This window comes from Epinephelus fuscoguttatus, linkage group LG16 (assembly GCF_011397635.1).
Source record: "Epinephelus fuscoguttatus linkage group LG16, E.fuscoguttatus.final_Chr_v1".
Lineage (NCBI taxonomy): Eukaryota > Metazoa > Chordata > Actinopteri > Perciformes > Serranidae > Epinephelus > Epinephelus fuscoguttatus.
The window spans coordinates 19,586,964-19,606,810 of record NC_064767.1 but is presented as its reverse complement, the minus strand read 5'-3'; the positions used below and the strand labels follow the sequence as shown (position 1 = coordinate 19,606,810).

Sequence of the window (19,847 nt, the reverse complement as noted above, 5' to 3'; positions counted from 1 at the left end):
TCTAAATAACGTCACTGTGAATAAAGCAGGCTGATTGCAGCGGCTGCAGAGCACCATGTTAGAACATATCACTACACATTAGTAAAACCAAACCAACTAAACGAGCTGCATTATACAGATTTGTTTTTTACCAATCTGAACGTACAGCTTTAGTGTAAAAACTGAGCATCACTCTTGTAGTGTGTATATACATACATGGCTTAAAACATGCTTTGTTGCTTTCACACACTGATTTTATCACGTCCCAAGTTCAGCACATTGTTCAATTTAAACAACTTCCCCTCTCCTTTATCTTTGCTCGTAAACCTGATTGCATTCAGCTGAGAGATTAGATGACGCCCCGTCTCGTGCCCGCTCTTATTAAGAGGGCCTCAAAGACTACTCTGTTCAGGATGAAATAAAGATGGCATCAGTTAATCCAGCATTTCAATTACAAGCTGTCATTCAGTTTGTCTCTCCGGAGACCGGCTGAGACTGCAGCAGGGAGAGATATAGCAGGCAGGGCAGAGACAGTCAGATACTGTAGCGTGGCACGATGCAAATGCTCTGTTTCCCGGTAATGTGTCAGGAAACGCTGCCATTATCTGTTGGCCATCTGAACACAACAGAGCAGAGCTTGACAACAAACTAATCCACTAACCTCCTCTTTCTGTTGTCTCTTCATCAATCCAGGTGAAAGTTCTGAGACAGAGCAGCAGCACAGACCTCATTTTTCTGGTGTTATGAAGTCTTGCTGTCAAATTTTGGCTGGGTATGTCTCACTGTTGTAGTGGCAGTAGTTTATACAGGGGGTTGACATGCAATAAAAGTCTAAAAATCCAGTCTAATGCAATTAATGCAATCAAATTATTCCAGATCACAGGCTCACACTAAATCACAAGACAATACAACAGCCCTGCATTTAATACTAATTAATTTGTGAGTCATTAAATGTTCAGTTTCTGTTAAGACAGAGGTGTTGATTCAGCTCAGCGATACAGTACGAGGTCTGTTTCACACCATGTGATAGCAAGAATAGCACATATCTAATTAATAACATTAATTATGGCTGCATTGCATTTAGGTGCTCCAGTTCCAGCATGCTGTTATCATGAACACAGGCTCACTGTCACGCCTTACTGGGACACTTAAATGGAACAGAGTCATTGTTAATGGTATTAGTTGCACCTGTGCTTTACTTGTGACAAATTTAAAAATGTGTGCAGGGGGAAAGACCTACTTCAGAGGCCATTCATAAGGATGAGGACAGGGATTTTCAACTGGTTTGACGTCATCAAAGGAGTCAGAGTCTGGGGATATTACACATCAAACATAAAGCTCTTTAAATTATGTTGCAGTCTTTACTACGAATCTGCTTGTCCACAAAGCCACATAATATTTATTCTAAAATACTGTTTTTTGTTGGCTACAACTATGTTATTCCTTGTGGAGCAGCACTTTTAAAGTAAATACAGGCGCTTTGTACTTTATTTATGCAGTTAGACATCAATGAAAGGATTTGCAGCTCTGATAAAAAATCAAGTTTAACCTGTGATCTGATTGATGAATTACGTATATAAGAAGTATATAAATACATGAATACATTTTACAACTTTGTAAAAGAACTTCAAAGCACCTTTTCTTCGTTTATCCTGCATTTTCTGATTAACATGAAATCGTCCAATGGCTATGGACAAAATCCAGCTGATTAGTCTCCATGACAACTGAGCGAACTCCATGCTCCGATGAAGAATGTGTGAGGCTCTGGAAAAAGCTAGTAAGTGGACCTTGAGTTGTTTTGTGAAACATTGTAATCTTCAATGGAAAATTGGTTTAAAATAAATGTTACGGATACACAAGAGAATACAACATGCATATATTATGGAATATATGAGTTCTTTTATTTTTCAGTCTAGATCTAAAGTGGTTAGTCAGCTTGTACTTATTTTATAATTCATTTATCCTTTCAGTCAATTTTTAAGAGAAGAAAACAAACAAATACTCTCATAGAATTAGAAAAACTGAGAGACTGCGGACAGAGCAGGCTGAAATAGCTTTCTACATGCTGAACACGTATTGATAAAGTATTGGCTTTTGACTGGCAGAGGTTTTATTGCACTTACTCACAGTAACAAGCATAGTTGTCATCAACTATAGAGTAATCTTGAAGTTACATTCCCTTCATCCGCGCCGCAGCCTCTCTGCTGTTGACTTCACTCTGTTGTGCATGTGTGTCTGTGTGTGTGTGTGTGTGTGTGTGTGTGTGTGTGCTGTGCTGTGAGCCCTGACATGCAGAGAGCAGGAGAGAGGCTGCTTCATGATGATACATAAAACCTAAACTTTAAAAAGTGACGATACGAGCCGATTACGGCGGAGCTTATTATTATTATAGTCATGATTAAATTTGCCTTGTGCCGTTTAATACCGCGTCGCGATACCAATCCCTGCCTGGGCCACTCAGAGGTTGCTTCTGGGCCGCACATGGCCTGCGGGCCGCTGATTGAGTAGGCCTGGCGTAGGGTACATTGAGGCAGACCTCATGCTGTAGGTACGGCATTGATACGACGCAGAAGTATAAATCCTGCTTAAGATGGTCAAGCAATCTGATGGCATCTCCGAGGAATTCAAAAACTGTGACAGGCATTTTCACAATTTCAAATTTATAAGTCTAGGTTTCGGGGCGGAAGCAATAGACATTTACGCCATAAATTGATGCATAAAAATTCACCAGCATGCAGGAAATTACCTGTTTGGAGGACCCCAAACCCCCCATGTGTTACCCCAAGTGCTGACACTATACCTACGTCCTTGACTAATGGTTAGTTTAGAAACTGTAAGTAGTCCCTAATTCTGCCTGCCCCACATACACAACTGTCCCACCTGAGCAAGCCATGAGTGGGGGTGCAGGGCGTCACGTGACACATGAAGGTGCAGCATGTAAACACCAACTCCAGCATTACAATGCAAATAAGTCTGTGACGTATAGGCCGCTTTATTCATATAAACATACCAAATAGCGTCACACAGCATCAGGACTTACCCTGAATACTACCATCAAACCTCCCTCCCCTCCCTCCCTCTCCCCTGCCTCCCTCCCAGCAGCAGAAGGAGCATCCTATAGGCTAATCAGTTGGTAGTTTCAATCCAGCCTCAGCATCCTCCCCCTCCTCCCACAAGAGGACAGCCGACAGCCGGTGTGCGCGAGGTGTTTTTGTCCGCTACCATGGTGGAAATTATGGATATCGTGTGCCTTCTCGTCCCGCTGGTGATGCTCGCGGGCTCTACCTTCCAGACCGACGTGAAGAGCGTCAAAGAGGCAGAAAAAACGGGGAATTTCATGGAAGACGAGCAGTGGCTGTCCACCATTTCACAGTACAGCCGCAAGATCAAGCACTGGAATCGCTTCAGAGACGTAAGTCCGCCGTGTTGATTGAGAGATGCGCGGTAATGCGGTACAAGACGCGCAGATGGGGGAAACACGCACGGACATTTAGAGACAGTAATAACAGTTATAGCACACTTTCTTAGACTGATAATACACGCAAACTTGATGTTGATGTTGGAACATAGCCCACGTTGTAGAAACAAACACACAGGGACACACACTCTTTGGAATAAATGTTTCAAAATAAGAAAATAGTCACTGTGTTGTCTATATTTGGGTTGGGAAATATAAATTTAGATCATATTTATTGGAAGAAGAATTCGAAAACAACAAAATAAATGAGGGATTGTGTTCACAGTGTTCATTATATGCCTTATTTTGAATGATTGTCACACATTTGCCCGATTTTCATCCTGTTTTTAAAGAATTACGCAAAATGTATTGTTTGTTACTAGATTGTTTGGGATAGTAAGAAAGGTAAATGGTGTCCTGATGCTAAACACAGACTTGATGCTTTACTTTTTTGGCTCCCTCCTCAAAATTCAGAATGTCTGAAGTGATATTTAATTGGAGAGCCTCCATGAGAGCTTCACCAGGTCAAAATAAGCCCAAACTAGGCCAAACATAGGCTCCTGCTCTCCCCACTTTTAGTATATGAGCTGTTAGTTAATTACAGGCAATTAATGTTTTAGTCCCACTTGCACAGCGGGAGCGGTGCAGACCCATTCCATCATGCTGTCCTTAATGTGGGTTACCTCGGATGTGTTTCCAGACATGTCCCAGGAGATTTCACAAACAAGAGAATTAAGCAATTAGAGCAGAGGGGTGGGGATTGATTGATGTGCATATTCACCTACTGAACAGACTGAACTGGGTTGCAGGGATTGATTAAAGCCTGCAGGCTATGCTCTGTGATATATTGCTGTGTCTGTGAATGTATGGATGTAATTTTGCCTCCAGGCTCTGTGAAATGATTACTAATGATCCCAACAGGATTTGGACAATAGTGCAGTTGGATTATATTCCATATAGCTTCTGTTAATTGGGTTTTAATTGATCCGGGGTGGTTGCAAGCACGTGATGGGGGTATATGATTATTGGATTGGAAATGTGAGCAGTTGGCGTGAGCGTGTATACACGAGAACAATGCCATATCTTTTCAGGAGGAGAGGCCTTTCTAAGTAATAAGAGGCGCTGGTGTCATTTTTGATCCGCATTCACACGCCTCCTTATGGACGTCCATGAAGAAAAGGTGATTGCGTGTGAAAATTGGCAGCCGCCCCTCCTGGGATCGGATTACCCTGACTGTGATTACTTAAAGAGAATGTCCCCGGGAACTGTACTTAGGGAAGTAATGAAATTGTGGGCATGGAAAGATTAAGTCAGAATTATTGTGGGATTATAACTCGCTGGATGCTGCTCTATATTTACACAGCTTTGATCCAAAATGTTAGTTAGAACAGCAACTTCACTCTGAATTCAGCACATTATATTTGGCTGTGCAAGAAAAAGCGCCTACCAAGAGTGTTAAAAAACCACAAACACACACACACACACAGAATATGCGGAGCATCCCAAGATATAAACGATTCTTCTTAACGTTGCTTAAGGGGTTGCCATCTACGATGAAGATGTGACTTGCTCTCCCTTTTTTCCCTCAATTTAACATCAAAGCTGCTGTGTAACTCAAACAGCTCCAGCTCCACACTGTGTTTCTTTCATGATCATTATTCCCAGAGGTGATTGTCTCAATGTGTGTGTGTGCATTTGCGTGCATACACAGTGCATACATGTGTGTGACTGTTTCTACACTCTTGTTAAGTGCGATTTTTGTCAGGGCTGTTGCATCCATGCGTGCATGCGTGCGTTTTGCGAGCAGGAGTGGTGGTGTCTCTGGTGATGATGATGATGACAGGAGAAACATCAGAGAGGCGAACCACTGAAACTCCCGGGGGAATCGCCAATAGAAACTGCTTTGATTCCAGCTTGCTGCCGTAGCAACAGCAGTCTCTGTGTTATGGTGTTGAAATGGAGCATGTATCAGAGGGTTTGATGACTCTATCCCCCCCTCACCAGTCCTGCTTCAGGGTGGAGGAATAAGTGGAAACATCCTTTATTAGGATTTTTTCGTACCATGTGAACTTCGTCAACTGAAACACCATTTGTGCAACCAACTGGTATTTCCTTGATGATTCTTAATGAGAGCTGCTGAATATTGAATGTAATGAACATTTAATTGGTGTTGCTTCATGTTGGCTATGAGCAAAAAAAAAATCTGAGTTAGAAAATGAGCAGTTCAGTCTGTGGGAATTATTTGGTTGATATATAAAGGACTGCCAATGACACAGTTATAGGTATTCAGATTACACAAATTGATGTTGACTCGCACGGTCCTCTGAGAGCTGAATGTTGAATATTAATCCGACACTGGAAAGCAATAATCAAAGCTGCACAACATGAAAGACAAGCTCTTTCATTCTCCCCTTTTTTGCGCAAACACACACACATACACGGATGCACACAAACCCCCTCGCATAAACGCACAATACATAGGCTGCAGGAACGCACGCTGTAAATATTTCATATTTATTCTCTTATGAAATGTAAAAGCAGAATCTGGATAAGAGGCTCTTTCACTTCCAATAAAAATAGCTCCCACACTTCAATTCAATCTATTTCACAGGAAGACAAGGCGATTAGATTTAACAGTTACAGTCAACAAATAATAGAATGGGATACCTTCAATCCTTTAATCTGACAGGTGCACTCAACATTTCATTTCACTAATGCACCAAATCCAGGAGAAAAAGGAAAACAGGGGAACGGGGGAAGGCAGAAACTGAATGCAGAGTTTTCATTTGAACCCAAAGACTTTGTATTCCCTTAATTCTCATGAGACATTTTGCGCATTTAGCAAATTAAAATGTTGTGTGTTGTTTAAAGAAATCAGACAGCTCTGTAATGGATGAGTAAAAGATGGAGCCATACTGTAGCGACAAAAATGCAGATATGATAATAAAAATAAATCGTGTTCATCATGTACTCACTTTTACTTTAAGCCAGGTTTTTAAGACCAAACACTGAATAAAATTTGTTCGGCATATAGACATTCAGAGACTCAATTATAGAGACAATTAGATGTCAACTGGGATCATCTCGCCAGTCCAGGCGCTGTCTATTTTCATTTCAGTATGAAATTAAATGACTGGAGACTACTGCATTTTATGCATAGCGGATCCAATTTGGTATGTCTACTAAAGGCAAATCAACAGCAAATTCAATTTTTTGCTCAACTTACCTTGTAAAAATGATACTGTCCATGAAATCACCAAGCCATGAAATTGGTCTGGTATGTTTTATTCCTGTTGATTTAGGATAAACTCAGATATGGGCCTGAAAATGGATGATGATTAGGACATCAAGCATGCCAGTATGAGCATAGCAGAAAGGGCTCAGTGTTTATGATGTGATTTTTGCTTAATATTTCCCTCTGCCTCCCGTCCTGCGCTGTCTGTGCCTGGTAAATCCTTATCTTTAAAAACGCATGCCTCTCCACTCAGCCAGCTCTGGACCACCCAGTACCAATCCTGTCTGCACCTGTTATCCATTCACTTCATTTTTAAGGAACAGAAAAAACACAGTGCCAGCACAAAAACATCAGATCCCTTGTCAATGCCTGTGAATTAAATATGCAGAATTGGGAGAACACTTGTGGCAGGTTCTGGCAATCTGGCAAGAACATTTAACTGGAGGGTTACCTGTGCTACCTCGACTCGCCTGTCGGATTTTAGCCTTTAACTGGCTCCAGCCCAGCTCAGTTTTAACACTTTGTGATTTTGGGTGCACCCGTCAGTGCTCCTTTTTTATCATTTCACTATAGCACACAAAACCTAATTGTGCATAATGGCATCTGTAACACTGGAGCCAAATACTCCATTAAAGACTATCCAGATGAACAGTAAATTATCATCACCAGCCCCGCGCTCAGTCTGGCTTTCCGATCGTGCAGCCGCTCGACTACCCAATGCTCTCTGATGTTAGAATAGACTGCCACTGATGCATTAAAGCTATGAATGATGATAACAGCTTATCAGAAATCCATTAGTCTATCTCGTCGTGCTTTGTGATGGCATGAGTTGTTCCTTATCACACTCCAGATTCTTTATGGAGCTGCAAATGTCCGGAGCTGTGATGGTGATGTAGATGGAGTGTATCTTGATCAACTCCAACAGTTTTGGGAGAGATGACCCGGTTGTTCAGGGTTTGGATGGACTACTGGTGCGCTGTGGGGTGTCTTGGCCAGCTACCAGAGGCCTAGGTGGGCTGTAATTGAGTAGAAGAAGAAGAAAAAAACAGCCTTTCATCATGCCCTGCTTGCACGGCTACAGCTGCTCCCTACTGCAGTACAATAGCCACAGCTGAAGGGCACAGGTGCCGCAGAGTGACAGCGAGAGGATTTTCTCAGTAGTGAAGGGAGATTATAAATATCAAATTTCTTAGCAGATGCAATTGTGAACAAAATTGAATAAATCCATCTTCAGCCAGAACTCTTCATACAGGTGTTAGTAATAGCTGCAAGAAAAAAAAGACATAGGTCTCTGAGAGCATCCTTTTGTACAACTCCTTCCTTACAGATGCTAAAAAATCTCTGCACCTCAGCATTTCACATGCATGACTTTTTGGAGTGACCTGCTTCTGTGATGGCTACACCTGGGAATCCGTATGGCAAATAGGTTGTTTGCTGCAGAGAACATCCAGGAAGCTGCCTATAATGAGCTCTTTGCGGGATACTTCCAATGTCCTCCTGAAGTTAGAAAACCTGTATGCAGCCTACAGGAAATGAGCCCTTTATCAGCAACAGTAACAGCCCCAAAATAGCTTGAATGGTGTGTCAGTTTACATTAGTTTGCGTGAATTGAGATACAAAACAAGACAGTTTGAAACTCCAGTGTGGTGTCGTGTATATATGTTTCATGATTAACTCTCGTTTGAAAATGCACTTCCCCTGTTCAATTACTATGAGACTGCATGTGGCTTTTGAGATTCTGTAAGGCAGGTTCAATAAATCACACCTTTTCTTTTAAAACTAACAATAACTCTAAATGGCAGTGGCTGTCCCTACAGTAAATGCCACCCAAGTGTTATTACCTTTGGGCTTGAGCCAGACTGAGTCACAGCCAGTGTGAGATCAGCTCCCGTAGGCACAGGAGCTGATACAAGAAAATTAGGTTTGAAAAGTTAGGGGTGGTTGGAAATAGCAAATTTTGAAAGTTTTAGCACCTGCAAGCACCTGAGAGTGGGCTCGTTTGGAAAGAGTTAGCTGTAATCAAACTCAGGGAAGCATAAGCACATATACAGATATATGCACCCACAGTGTTTGGAGCGGAGACGCTTGTTTGGCGAGGTCACGGTCAGAACTAACTGAAGACATAACATAACTTGGGGGCTGTAGAAAGAGTGTGACTGCAAAAAGGCGTTTGGATGATGGTTCTTTTTCTCACCCTTTCTAAATCCAAAAATACAAGAGCAAAAGTGCAAGGACAGGATTTAAGAGTGTGTTTGTCTGCTATAACAACAGCTGTTGTTAGCATGTCAAGCTAACTAGTGTACTACACTAACCTTGCGCTCCAGAGGCAGCTCATACTGCATTATTTAGTGGGGTTATAGGTTATGTTAAAAAAAAACAAAAGCACCTTTCGGGAGTGATAAATTCACCATGTTTACCCATCGTGGAAGCGGATCCTGGATGCTGCAATGTCAAAATGTAAGATGATGTTAGCGGCTCTACTCTGCTATTTACTGGATTTGGGGAAGTTTACACTCCAGCAACCCCAGCTAAGCTCATTATCCAAGATAGTGTTGCATTCACTAAACACTATAATAAAACCTTTTTCTCTTGTAACATTGACAGAGAAACATACTGTTTGAAAATGCAAACAATAGCTAAAGCATAAACCTCTGTCAAGCTTGTGCAGGTAGGCTGTGTAAACAAAGAACCCAAACTGGGTTTTGTCAGATTGAAGGTCTGATCTAACGTTCTTCCGTATCCTCCTTTTTATACTAAGAATGAGCTCTACTCTGCAATACCTGAAGAATGGCATTTATTCATTTCCATGTCTCCAAGGTTATATGTGTCCTCTGTCAGATGCTGACATTGTGCCTGGAGCATGCAGCTTTTAGGTCACTCTTTTAGTACATCTGTGTATTTATGACACTTTTTACGGGGATTGCCCATTGTTCCAAAGACTCACTATTCTGAAACCCAAATAGTCCAAAACATGTCTCATATTGGACCTTAAGCCCATTTGTACAACAGCCTTTGCTCAGAAAACAGCCACTCTCCTAAACAGATCATTGGACCTCCCCAGGTGTTCTTTTTCCCCACCATGGAGAAAGCATGACCCGCGTCCGACTGGTACCTTTTGTTGGTTGGGTTAGTTAGGTTTATGCACAAGGAATGAGATTGGGTTAGTGTAAGAACATCAGGACTGTTGGGCAAAAGGTGTTTGGTCCAATGGGACATTTTTTCAAACTATTTGGGTTTCGGATGAATGTGCCACAGGAACAATGGCATGGTTCACTTTTTTAAATGGCTCTGGTTTTGAATCAAGTCAGCTTGAGACAAGAAAAATTCAACTGGACCAACTCATGGAGCTACTGTAAGCTTAACCAACTACCTTGCTATAGCTGATTAAATCTGCCAGCTACACTTAGTTTTAAACCATAGACTATACATAAAGATGGACGATAAGTCTCCAATTAGTCCCGCTGTACAAAATCAAGCCAAAATATCCCAGATATGGCCACAGCCATCTTGTGCTGGTGACATCATTTACAGCCAGAGTCTGTGCAGGTGTCGAGTTCCCACCCAAACTGCCGTCCTACCAATTGCGAGCAGCGCCATTGATTGTAAGCACACCAAACTGTCAATCATGATGTCAAACCCCATTTCTATTGTATCAAATAACTAATTAAAACCAAGATGATCAGAAAAATGAACAGCTTGATAAGAACTACCTAAACTGACAGAAACCATCTTTGGGAAGAATTTATTTGACATGTACTTTGAGTTTGTAGTTTGGCTCATGTCCCATCTGCTAACATGGAGTGGGCAGGCTTTGAGACCTGTAGCCACCCACCAGGGGGCAATCAAAATGTTGGCTTAACTTCTGTGGAGTTGTCCTGTCGTCCATCTTTATATAGTCACCAGCAACACATGAGAAGCCTACTGTTTTTTATCTTTGACTGAATTTAAGGACCCATTGCTTTAAAAAGCACAATGAATTCTGATGGTTGATCTGTCCTTGTTATCATTGTCAATTTCCCATGTATCGTGTCAGAACGGAGAGCTAGACAGGTATAGCAAAGTCTTTGACAAAGAGTAGCAAATTAAGGGTGTTCAAAATAATTTGTAGCTTACAAATTACAGTAAAGAGAATAGAGAGATCATGTGGATCTTTTTAAAGGAATTTTAGCATGAGTAAGCTTGATGAGTGGACTTGTTAGGCACCAGAAATGACAGCCAGCTGCCTTTTTCCCAAGACGAGCCAGGTTTCAGTCCACTGTTGCTGCTGATCTGGTTGCGACTCTCTTATTCGATTACATTGTTTTCGACTCCCCTGTCTCAAATCATTGGCTGATTCTTATCCTTATTGAAGCCCCTACCAAGGCAACTCCATTGATTTTCCATTGTTGTACATGTCTGTTTTTCAGTGGAGCTCAATGTTTTCAGTGAAGTGTGAAGGTTCTCACTGTTTGTACCAGATTCTCCTGTGAGTTGCAGACTGTTTTCTTATTCCCCACAGGGCCCTGAAAGGCACAAGGGCTGATTTTATTTATAGATAGTGAGTACAGGGTTGGCATGAGTGCTCAGAGGCTTTGTGGACTAAGTGTGATTTTTATAGCTGTAACTGTGTGTGTGTGTGTGTGTGTGTGTGTGTGTGTGTGTGTGTGTGTGTGTGCTTTTTGTGTGTGCATGTTGTGTGTATTAGAGACCGATAAGGACGAAGAAAGTTTGAAAAACGCATCAAAATTTCCGTCAGGTTCTGTGAAACCCATCCATTTTTTTGTACCTTTGAATATGTATCCAGTGAAATGGAAAAAGCAATTCACCGTTTACATAATTGAGTGCAATTTTCAGCCAGCTTTTGTATTTGACCTTTTATTCATCCTTTGCTGTCACAGTATTTCTGACGTCACTCATCTCTACTTGAGTGTGAAGAGTGACATTAGAGCCTCTCCTGAAAGAGGCAAGAAATTTGTATGTACAAAGCACAATGTCTATAGTGTCACAAACTTCAGTGCGGGCGTAAATGAATACCTTTTGTCCACCACCTCCAATATGAATGAGATTACTCATGTATAAACCAGTATGGAGAAGAGTAAAGCAGACAATATATCTATTCATCTGTCAAAATATGTTTTAGATAGAAATGGAAAATCTATTTGCAAACTGATGCATAAGAAAGGACCAATACCTTGGGTTGTAATTTTTTTATTTTTTTTTTGTACAACCTGGTGCATCTGTTGTATCACATACATCGGGCTGGGCGATATGGAGAAAATCAAATACCAATAATAATTTTTTGGACTTTTTTTTTTCAATATTGCGGCGATAATGTAGGGTTGACTCTTGGTTCTTTCACAAATTATTTACACAATGAGATTTTTGATAAATAATCATTAGTAATCTGATTATAATGTCTAAAGTTAGCAAAAGCAAATAACAGAACAGCTGGAAAAGTCTGGTAAAGTCAGAACATTACATCATATTACTGTAACACACTCTTTAAAGGTTTTGTAAGCAACATTCAGAGCATTAATACAGCAGCAAACTGCTATTTGCCATGTAAAGATAAAGTGAAGCAACTGTGTCCTGAGCAGAGAATGAAGTCACACAACCTCTGCGTGTGTTTAAATCCGAGATTCTTTGTGTTTTATTGTGTTAATTGCGGTCCGACTGTGCATGCATGTTGGCAAACTCATCCCCTCCACATTGCGCCGCACGCAAATGGCTGTTACCACTGATGTTGGGACAGGGTTGTTGCCAAAGTGTTGTGTCCACCCTCACATTCCTCCCTGGTTAACACTATTAGCTCTGTCAGCACTGTTGCCATTGTTTTGCACTGTTTATGGAGTTAGCGCCGTTAGCTGCTAGCTGCCAGCCACCTCCATGTTGAGAACTGTGTGCAGACAACTCATATGTTCTGAATTTCGAATAGAGCCCCCTTAAAACCAGGAAAAACAACACTAACGATATTATGACATCCATACTCTAAGATGATATCTCGTCTCATATGACATTGATATAGTATTGATAAAATTATTACTATAATTTGGAGATATTAAATTTGGAGGTGCTTGGCGTACAATTTACATCTGATCTTAATGTGCATGGACACAATAAGGTCCACAGTCATTCTCTGTCTAGTGCTTTCTATTTGTCTTAGCAGTATTTAAAAACAGAGGGATTACTACACTCTAATTATGGAGCCAAGCTTGCAGTCACTGTGTCTGACAAATCTCTAATACAACAAATAGAGTGCAGGTGCACATGGGAAATGCAGTTTATAATTATATCCCCCAGAGTGGATAAAACATCAGAAGCTCTGCAGATGCAGCATATTACAAAAACAGAAGACAAATTAACACAGAAATAAATCAGAATATCAAAATGATGGAAATGCATATCAAAGATTAATCTGCCAAACTCAATCTATAGCATAATGCTTGTATCAGAGTCTACGTTAAAACCCACAGGGTGGGACTCCTTAAACTCATGACTTTGAGTCTGTCTTTAAAGGCAACTCAGATGAGTATATTAAAATTTTTATCAGCTCAGATCTTCTCTCATATTGACTTTGTGGCAGGACAGTAAAAAAAAAAAAAAAACATAAAACACAGGAGGAAAAAAAACAGGATTCTAAAAAGTGAGGGTTGCACATGTCGTCTTCCTCAGTGGAAATCACACCCTTGTATACAAGCCTCTTTTTTCTCTGAGAAACATTATTAAGTGGTGAGAAAAGGTAGAACTATCCAGTACTTCACTTGGAAAAAAACAAAGATTAGAGGAAAGAAAAAGAGAAAAAATAAGCATAATTTTGGCTCTTAGAAATATGCTATTTCTTCTTTCCTCCGAGTCATCTCACAACAGATTTATCTTGCGACTCCTAGTGGAAACTCATGTTCTGTATCATCGCTGCGTCCCCACCCTTAATTTGTCCATCGATCTGGCTCCCAAAAGTACTAACCCCCGCTTCACCTTTTACTTACCCAGTCCTCCCAGCTCTCTCTTACATAAGCCTCACTCTTGACTCCATCCTGCAAGGGAGGCAGACCAGACTCTCAGCGTTTGATGCTCTGCCTCTGCTCTGCAATCCTTAAGCATCAGCCTGAGCCCTGTGTGCATGCAGAAATACAGGAATCAGCAGGCTTGCTTCTCGTGCCCTGCAGCCCAGCGTGCATGAAGATAAGAGGAGAACATATAGGAGGAGAATATTGTTGAGGGGTTTTGTTTCATCCCAAGCGCGTCTCATGTGATCTGTAAACCAAAGCTGAGAGGTTTTGCACAGCACTTAAAGAACAGTCGTTATGTGAATCTCTAGGTGGGAAAAGTGATACAGTGCTGTACGGGATTTCGCTGCTGAAGACAACCTCGGGGCAATGTAATTTTTTATTTTTCAGCTCTATTTCATCAGATTTTGGGGTTATATTTTGTACTACAGCAGTATCCAGCAGTATCCAGAGTTTATATCAGTGGTGTGCCTCCTCAAGATTTTCATTGATGTAAAATAAAACAGCAGTGCGCGAATTTGATGTACTATTTCAAAAAAGATTGCACATTTTGAACACTAAACCCACTGCAAGTCTCTTTTTCAACATTTTAAGTAGAAATTAGGATGTTTTGCTGCTTGCTGATGAGCCAACTGATGCTTCCCATCTCTGAGAGAAATCCTCATTGCTCATGGTCAGCCTCTCTGCGCCCTCATCTCTCAGTGACTCGTCTTTGAAGGGGTTCTTGCATTTGCTTAAGGACCTTACGCTGTCGACAGAGTTGACTGGGAAGAGGATGAAAAAGGGGGCTTCAGCCGCAGAAGTGGTGGGCATGCAGCCCAGTCCTCGATGAAGTCTGGAGGGAGATTACAGTACGGAGGACCTTCAGTGTAGAGTGGCACTTAGTCTCATTCTGAAAAGCAGGTGACTGTCTAATCAAACCCTCTCCAGCCTGAACATGTCCCTTAGTATTAACAAAGTGCATTTTTGAGACTGCACATCAGTGTCAGTCATTGCAGCGCCAAAAAACATGACTCTTCAATTGGGGGCAAAGTAGGGAGTCATGTGACAATGTTATTGGGTCACAAGGTCCACAAACAAATTATATATGAAGGACTGAATGTATCCTGTTACTGTGGTTAGGTTTAGGGAAAAAATTATGGTGACGATGTAGCTTAAAATAACCCAAAGTTCACATGGCTTCACATGATCTAGAAAATTGGTCTGTGTCGTTTGACCCATCCACCATCCTAACCTGCCTCCTTACAACATGGATGTATAACGAAAACTGGATACAGCTTTGGAGGCGGGCCTCTGTTCATTCCTATGAAAGTTGCTCAGTAGTGCATGAAGCCAAAAAAATCTCAGTTTCGTGGTATGAAATTACCCAGATCTTCCACATTTGGGGCCCCATAGAGCAAGCGCACAAGAGACTAACGGCTAAAATACGTCAGGCATGGACGCGGTTTGTCACATAGGTAGAGTGGAGCAGGGTTCTGTACCTGCTACACAGACTCTGTCTCTGCAGCATGTGGTTTCTGCTAGCTTCACTGTGTGTATTGAGTTTTGCCAAGTGATAATGCAGTTAGTTATGGAGGGTTTGGAAACGTATAGACCATATCAGCTGATACTGAATTAATTAAATGGATCATTTCAAAAACAACAAATCAATTTGATTTATTTATTTTAGTGTAAAAATGTAAAAACAGTGGCTCTGGTACAATGAGCTATTCATTTTTGTCACTTGTAAACACATTGTGCTCGTTTATTTCACAGTTCTACTTACTTTTTATCTGTTGGAGGGTCGCAGAGCTGTGCGCAGACGGGGAAAATTGACCAGCCAGGTAAAAATAGAGTTGAGCAGCACGGTGCCTATGCGGGCAAGCAACGCTTCCGTGTTCAGCCGCTTTACTTGATTATATTGGTAGTGGTCTGCTGTGGTAAGGCTGCGGCTAATGTGTCAAGCCACACTTATGTCCCATATATTTTGAGCATTACAGCAGCTGAGTGCAGCCGAGCAGAAGTTCTCCAACAGCAGACTTGTGGTTTAGCCCCCCGCTAACTTAAATGGGAATAAAATGATTAAATCGTGCTGCTCCTCTAGACATGCAAAATGTTATCAAACAGAGTGGATTAAACACTGATAGTAAATCCAGTCATTTTGCAGGGGGTTGTGATGCTAAAAAAAAAAAGAACAAAAAAAAGTTAGCCAATGATTTACAGACTTCTCTTTCACCATGTAAGTCTATGTGACAAAATCTTTTTGGGCCCCATGGCACCACATGATGGACCCAGACAGTGTCCAGTGCTGTTTGTGAGGGTTTGTTTTGCACAGACCTTTGGTCTTTAAACTACTTCCTTCTTTACTCCCGTCCACACATTGGTCACGTCATTGCAGCCTTCCTGATTATGTGTGTTATGCAGCAATACTGGCTCATGATTGTTATATACAATACAGTTTTATACAAATTGAGGTGCATTAGGCTACTTTATGCATGCTGTATACGCACGAACAGTGCATGAGAACAGCTGGGGAGGATTTGTTGAGATTTTCATTTTGTATTAAAAAGAATACTAGCAGTAACTACACACTGAACAGTCTTGATTTGATCAAACCTGAAGCACTGTTTTGTTTTTCATCAAGAAACAGACACGCAGAAATCAAATATTTTTTGCATCAATTTAAATTCTAAGGTTGGAGCTGGCTAACAGACTGGGGCCTCCCTGGTTTTTACTTTGCAGCAGCTCTGAGGCTTTTAACCTCATCCATAAAAAGTTTTTGGCCATGGAGACACTGTCGTACATGAAAACCTGAGACTGGTGTCTGTTTGGGCTGAATTCATGATCCCTAGTCAATAGTGTAGCTTTCATTTCAACATTGGGGGGAGACATATGAAACAGGGAGTTTGGGGGTCCTCTGCCAGAAAACTTAGAGCATCAAACACTTAATTTCCTGCGTTGTTCTGAATTTTTATGCACCAATTTTTGCATTTTCTGCATCAATGTATGTTCAACTTATGCTCAAGATGTTCAACCTTGGTGTAAAATCCTGCAGCTGCTCGTCACTGCCACGCTTTACCCAGCTGTACAGTCACAGCGGAAGAGGAACAAATACCACGAAGGCCAACCGTCACATATTCTGAACACCAACAACAATAGAGAAGAAATATGTTAATATTTCATGTTGTTTATGTTTCGTCTCATGAACCCACATAGACCAACGAGTCCGTCCTCTGTCCCTCTATGCTTCAGCCTAACCTTCATCCATGCAAGTACTCTACCCAGAGCCATCACATGTACTTCCAGGTATATCCCGTATCATAGCAACCAGATGCAATCAATGCATCTCAGCTGAAAAACACAGCTCCTTCAAAGCGCTCTCAAGTGCTCCCACTGCTCCCACTGCTCAGCTGGGAAATAAGGCTGTGGTTGACACGAAGCCAAAGTCTTTAATTTTGTCAAAATACAAGTCCTCTGCTACTTTTTATTGGGTGGGTGGGGGTGGAGGATGCACGTTTTAAATATTAAGGGGGACCTGTCCTTTGGCCCCCCCCCCCCACGCTACCTATGTCCCATGTGCTTTGTTGATATAGAGGGCAGCTCGTACGTTTTAGCTTTGTGCTGCTGCTGCATGGATTTGACGAATCCACTGAAGGCAGATATTAACACTAATTGTGAGAAAAGGTCAAGTATAAACCCTCATCCGAGCCCGTGCAGACCTCCACATGAGAGTGTTATTACTGTGTCCTTTTGTTACTGATGAGGCACTCCGCCGTCACCACGCACAAACCCCTCAGGACAACCACAGTGAACACAGAGTGAGTCTGACAGCTGACATTTACTGAGAAACACCTGTCAGTCACACACACGGCCTGTCAGGTAGACACACACATTCATTTCAGCCAGTTTCCTGTTTGTTCTTCTTTTTCAATCCGACCCAACAAGCACGATATCTGCCACCTTCTGACACTGTGTGGTTCCACTTGAGTTGAGCCCAATTTTACAGTGGACAGGCTCATCAGGCCGTGATCTTCGTCCTACAGATATGAGGGATTGTGATCTGTCAATCAGTATTGTGGGGCTCAGCAGCAGGGTGAACAGCCTGCCATGTTTGATGCCGAGGGTAAGCTTTCCCACTCCGTTTAGCGAGAGGAGATCTTTTTGATGTTATCAGGTAGATCACAGAGCTCCTGGATACAGCTGAGTGTTTTCAGCTCTCAGCTTGCTTCCTCTAATCACTTCTGTGTAAAAACCGGCAGTCGTTTCATCAGGATGCTGCTCTGTGAGTCATATTTTCGAGTGATATAACTTCTCTGCCGTGTGCCAAACTTGTCACCGCGCTCTGCGTCTCATGCTCACTTTCATTGTAAGCTCAGGAGAATTTATTTTCCCCGAATACATTTTCTGCAGCCCCTCTTTTATGAAATCATTGATTTCCAGTCCTGTCAGCGCAGCAGGACACTTCCCTCATCGGTCCTGGCAGAAACACAAATACAGAAAGGCTGCTAAATAATGCAGGAGCTGAAGCATCAATAAAGGAGACGTGGGAGGCGTTGGATTAATGGCCAGGTCGTAAACCCTTTGAGGTCTTACCCTGCTAATGCGTGACTCCATCAGGCCCAACAAGGTTAAACTACATAACCGGCAATCATTCACGAGGCTCAACTGGAGTGTTGAGTTAAAATCCAGACACAAGCGAGTTTACTGGAAGTGATTTTTCTGACATTGAGCAGGGGAAATGAGCTTGGTGCTGCTGCAGTGAGTCGAGGGCGAACAGAGCAGCAGCAGCAGCAGTTTGGTAGATTTCAACCCTCGAGTGGAGTCCTCACCAGTGATGAAAATATTTACCTCTGTGAAATGAAACTGTGAGGGTCAAAGAAGAAGGTCCCAGCTTTCATGAGGGCTGCTTATTTCACGTGTTGTGTCAGGATTTATCGCCTTCAGGGGAGCTGTTTGGCACACATTTTCAGCACAGTAAATGTTTACGGTGATGAGTAAGTCATCTCTAAGGAGGAGGGGGATGGCCGATTGTAAATATCTTGAAATGACTCATGTTTATTATTTCAGACGCAGCAATACGCTCAAAAAAGCTTTACATCTGAACTGCCTCCTGTGGGATTCCCTTATATTTGAAGAAAATACAATCATTAATGTGTCTAATTTAGTGCCTTTACATTAATAAGAATTTTGGAGTTCATTGAGTTATCTTTCCAGTTTTAGCTAGAGGAAAAATAGAAATTGTGAGCCTATGATTTTTTCACACTTTTTCTACATTTATTTACTATTAAAGGTTCTGATAACATGTTTTTTTTAAAAAAGATTCTTACTAAGAGTGATGATGGAAAGGAACATGATGCACTTTTCTAAGTTCAAGCAGTTTTGGTTATTTCATAGGAGAGACTTTGGCTCAATCCCACACCCCTTGCTTCTACCACTTTGCCTTTAACCCCCTGTTTGCACATTCACCTCTAGGGTTAAGGTCCCCATTCTTGTTGGGATAGAGGAGTAGGGAAAAGTTTTGCAGTGTAATCTCATAGAACAGCTTGTATGACGTCCTACAAAAAATGCACGCGCAACAGTTCCTATGATTTCCTACGAATTAGCACCCACACGAATTACATTACGTCCTTAACAAACAGTTACGTAATTAACATTAAGTTACAGAGGCTAGATTTAGGCAAGTAAAGTTACTGTGGTTAGGTTTAGGATGAGAAACACAGTGAGGATATTAAAGTAACACAGAGTTCACTCAGGGTTCACCCAGCTGCGAACATACAACTCCAGGGGTACGTCAGTTTTTCTGTGACTCGTCCACCACGATGTTACCTCTCTTTGAGTGACAGTTTACCAGCTTTGAACTGTAGTTGGGAACACGCTGGCTTAACATTAATTTTAGCTTGGCTCATTATAAGCTGGTACAGCTTTTAGCGGTATGGACCTCTCTGCTCAAGGAAGGATGGCGAGGTGTTCAGGTGCTATTCACCAACAATGACCTTATTGCAGTCTTCACCACAAAACAATAAACATGGCTTTCTGATGAGGTTGAACAGCAGCCCTGAGCTTATACACTAAATTCTGCTGACAGTCATTACTCTTTGGCACATGCTGTCTTCACCATGACACCCTGAGAGAGCTGCTTCCCTCCATACACCAAGGCACACCATGAAGTACATGTCACACCCATACTACAGGTTACCCACAAGGCCACAGC

At 41.8% G+C, this 19,847-nt stretch overlaps 1 protein-coding gene across 1 annotated transcript in view; it reads left to right on the top strand.

Moving 5' to 3' along the window:
- Positions 1-3,087: 3,087 nt before the first annotated feature.
- spock2 (SPARC (osteonectin), cwcv and kazal like domains proteoglycan 2) overlaps positions 3,088-19,847 on the top strand; it is a 39,119-nt gene continuing 22,359 nt past the window's right edge. The window contains exon 1 of the mRNA XM_049599822.1: positions 3,088-3,391. Within this exon, the coding sequence (XP_049455779.1) occupies positions 3,203-3,391 (189 nt within the window). The 5' untranslated portion in view covers positions 3,088-3,202. The remainder of the gene's footprint in view (positions 3,392-19,847) is intronic.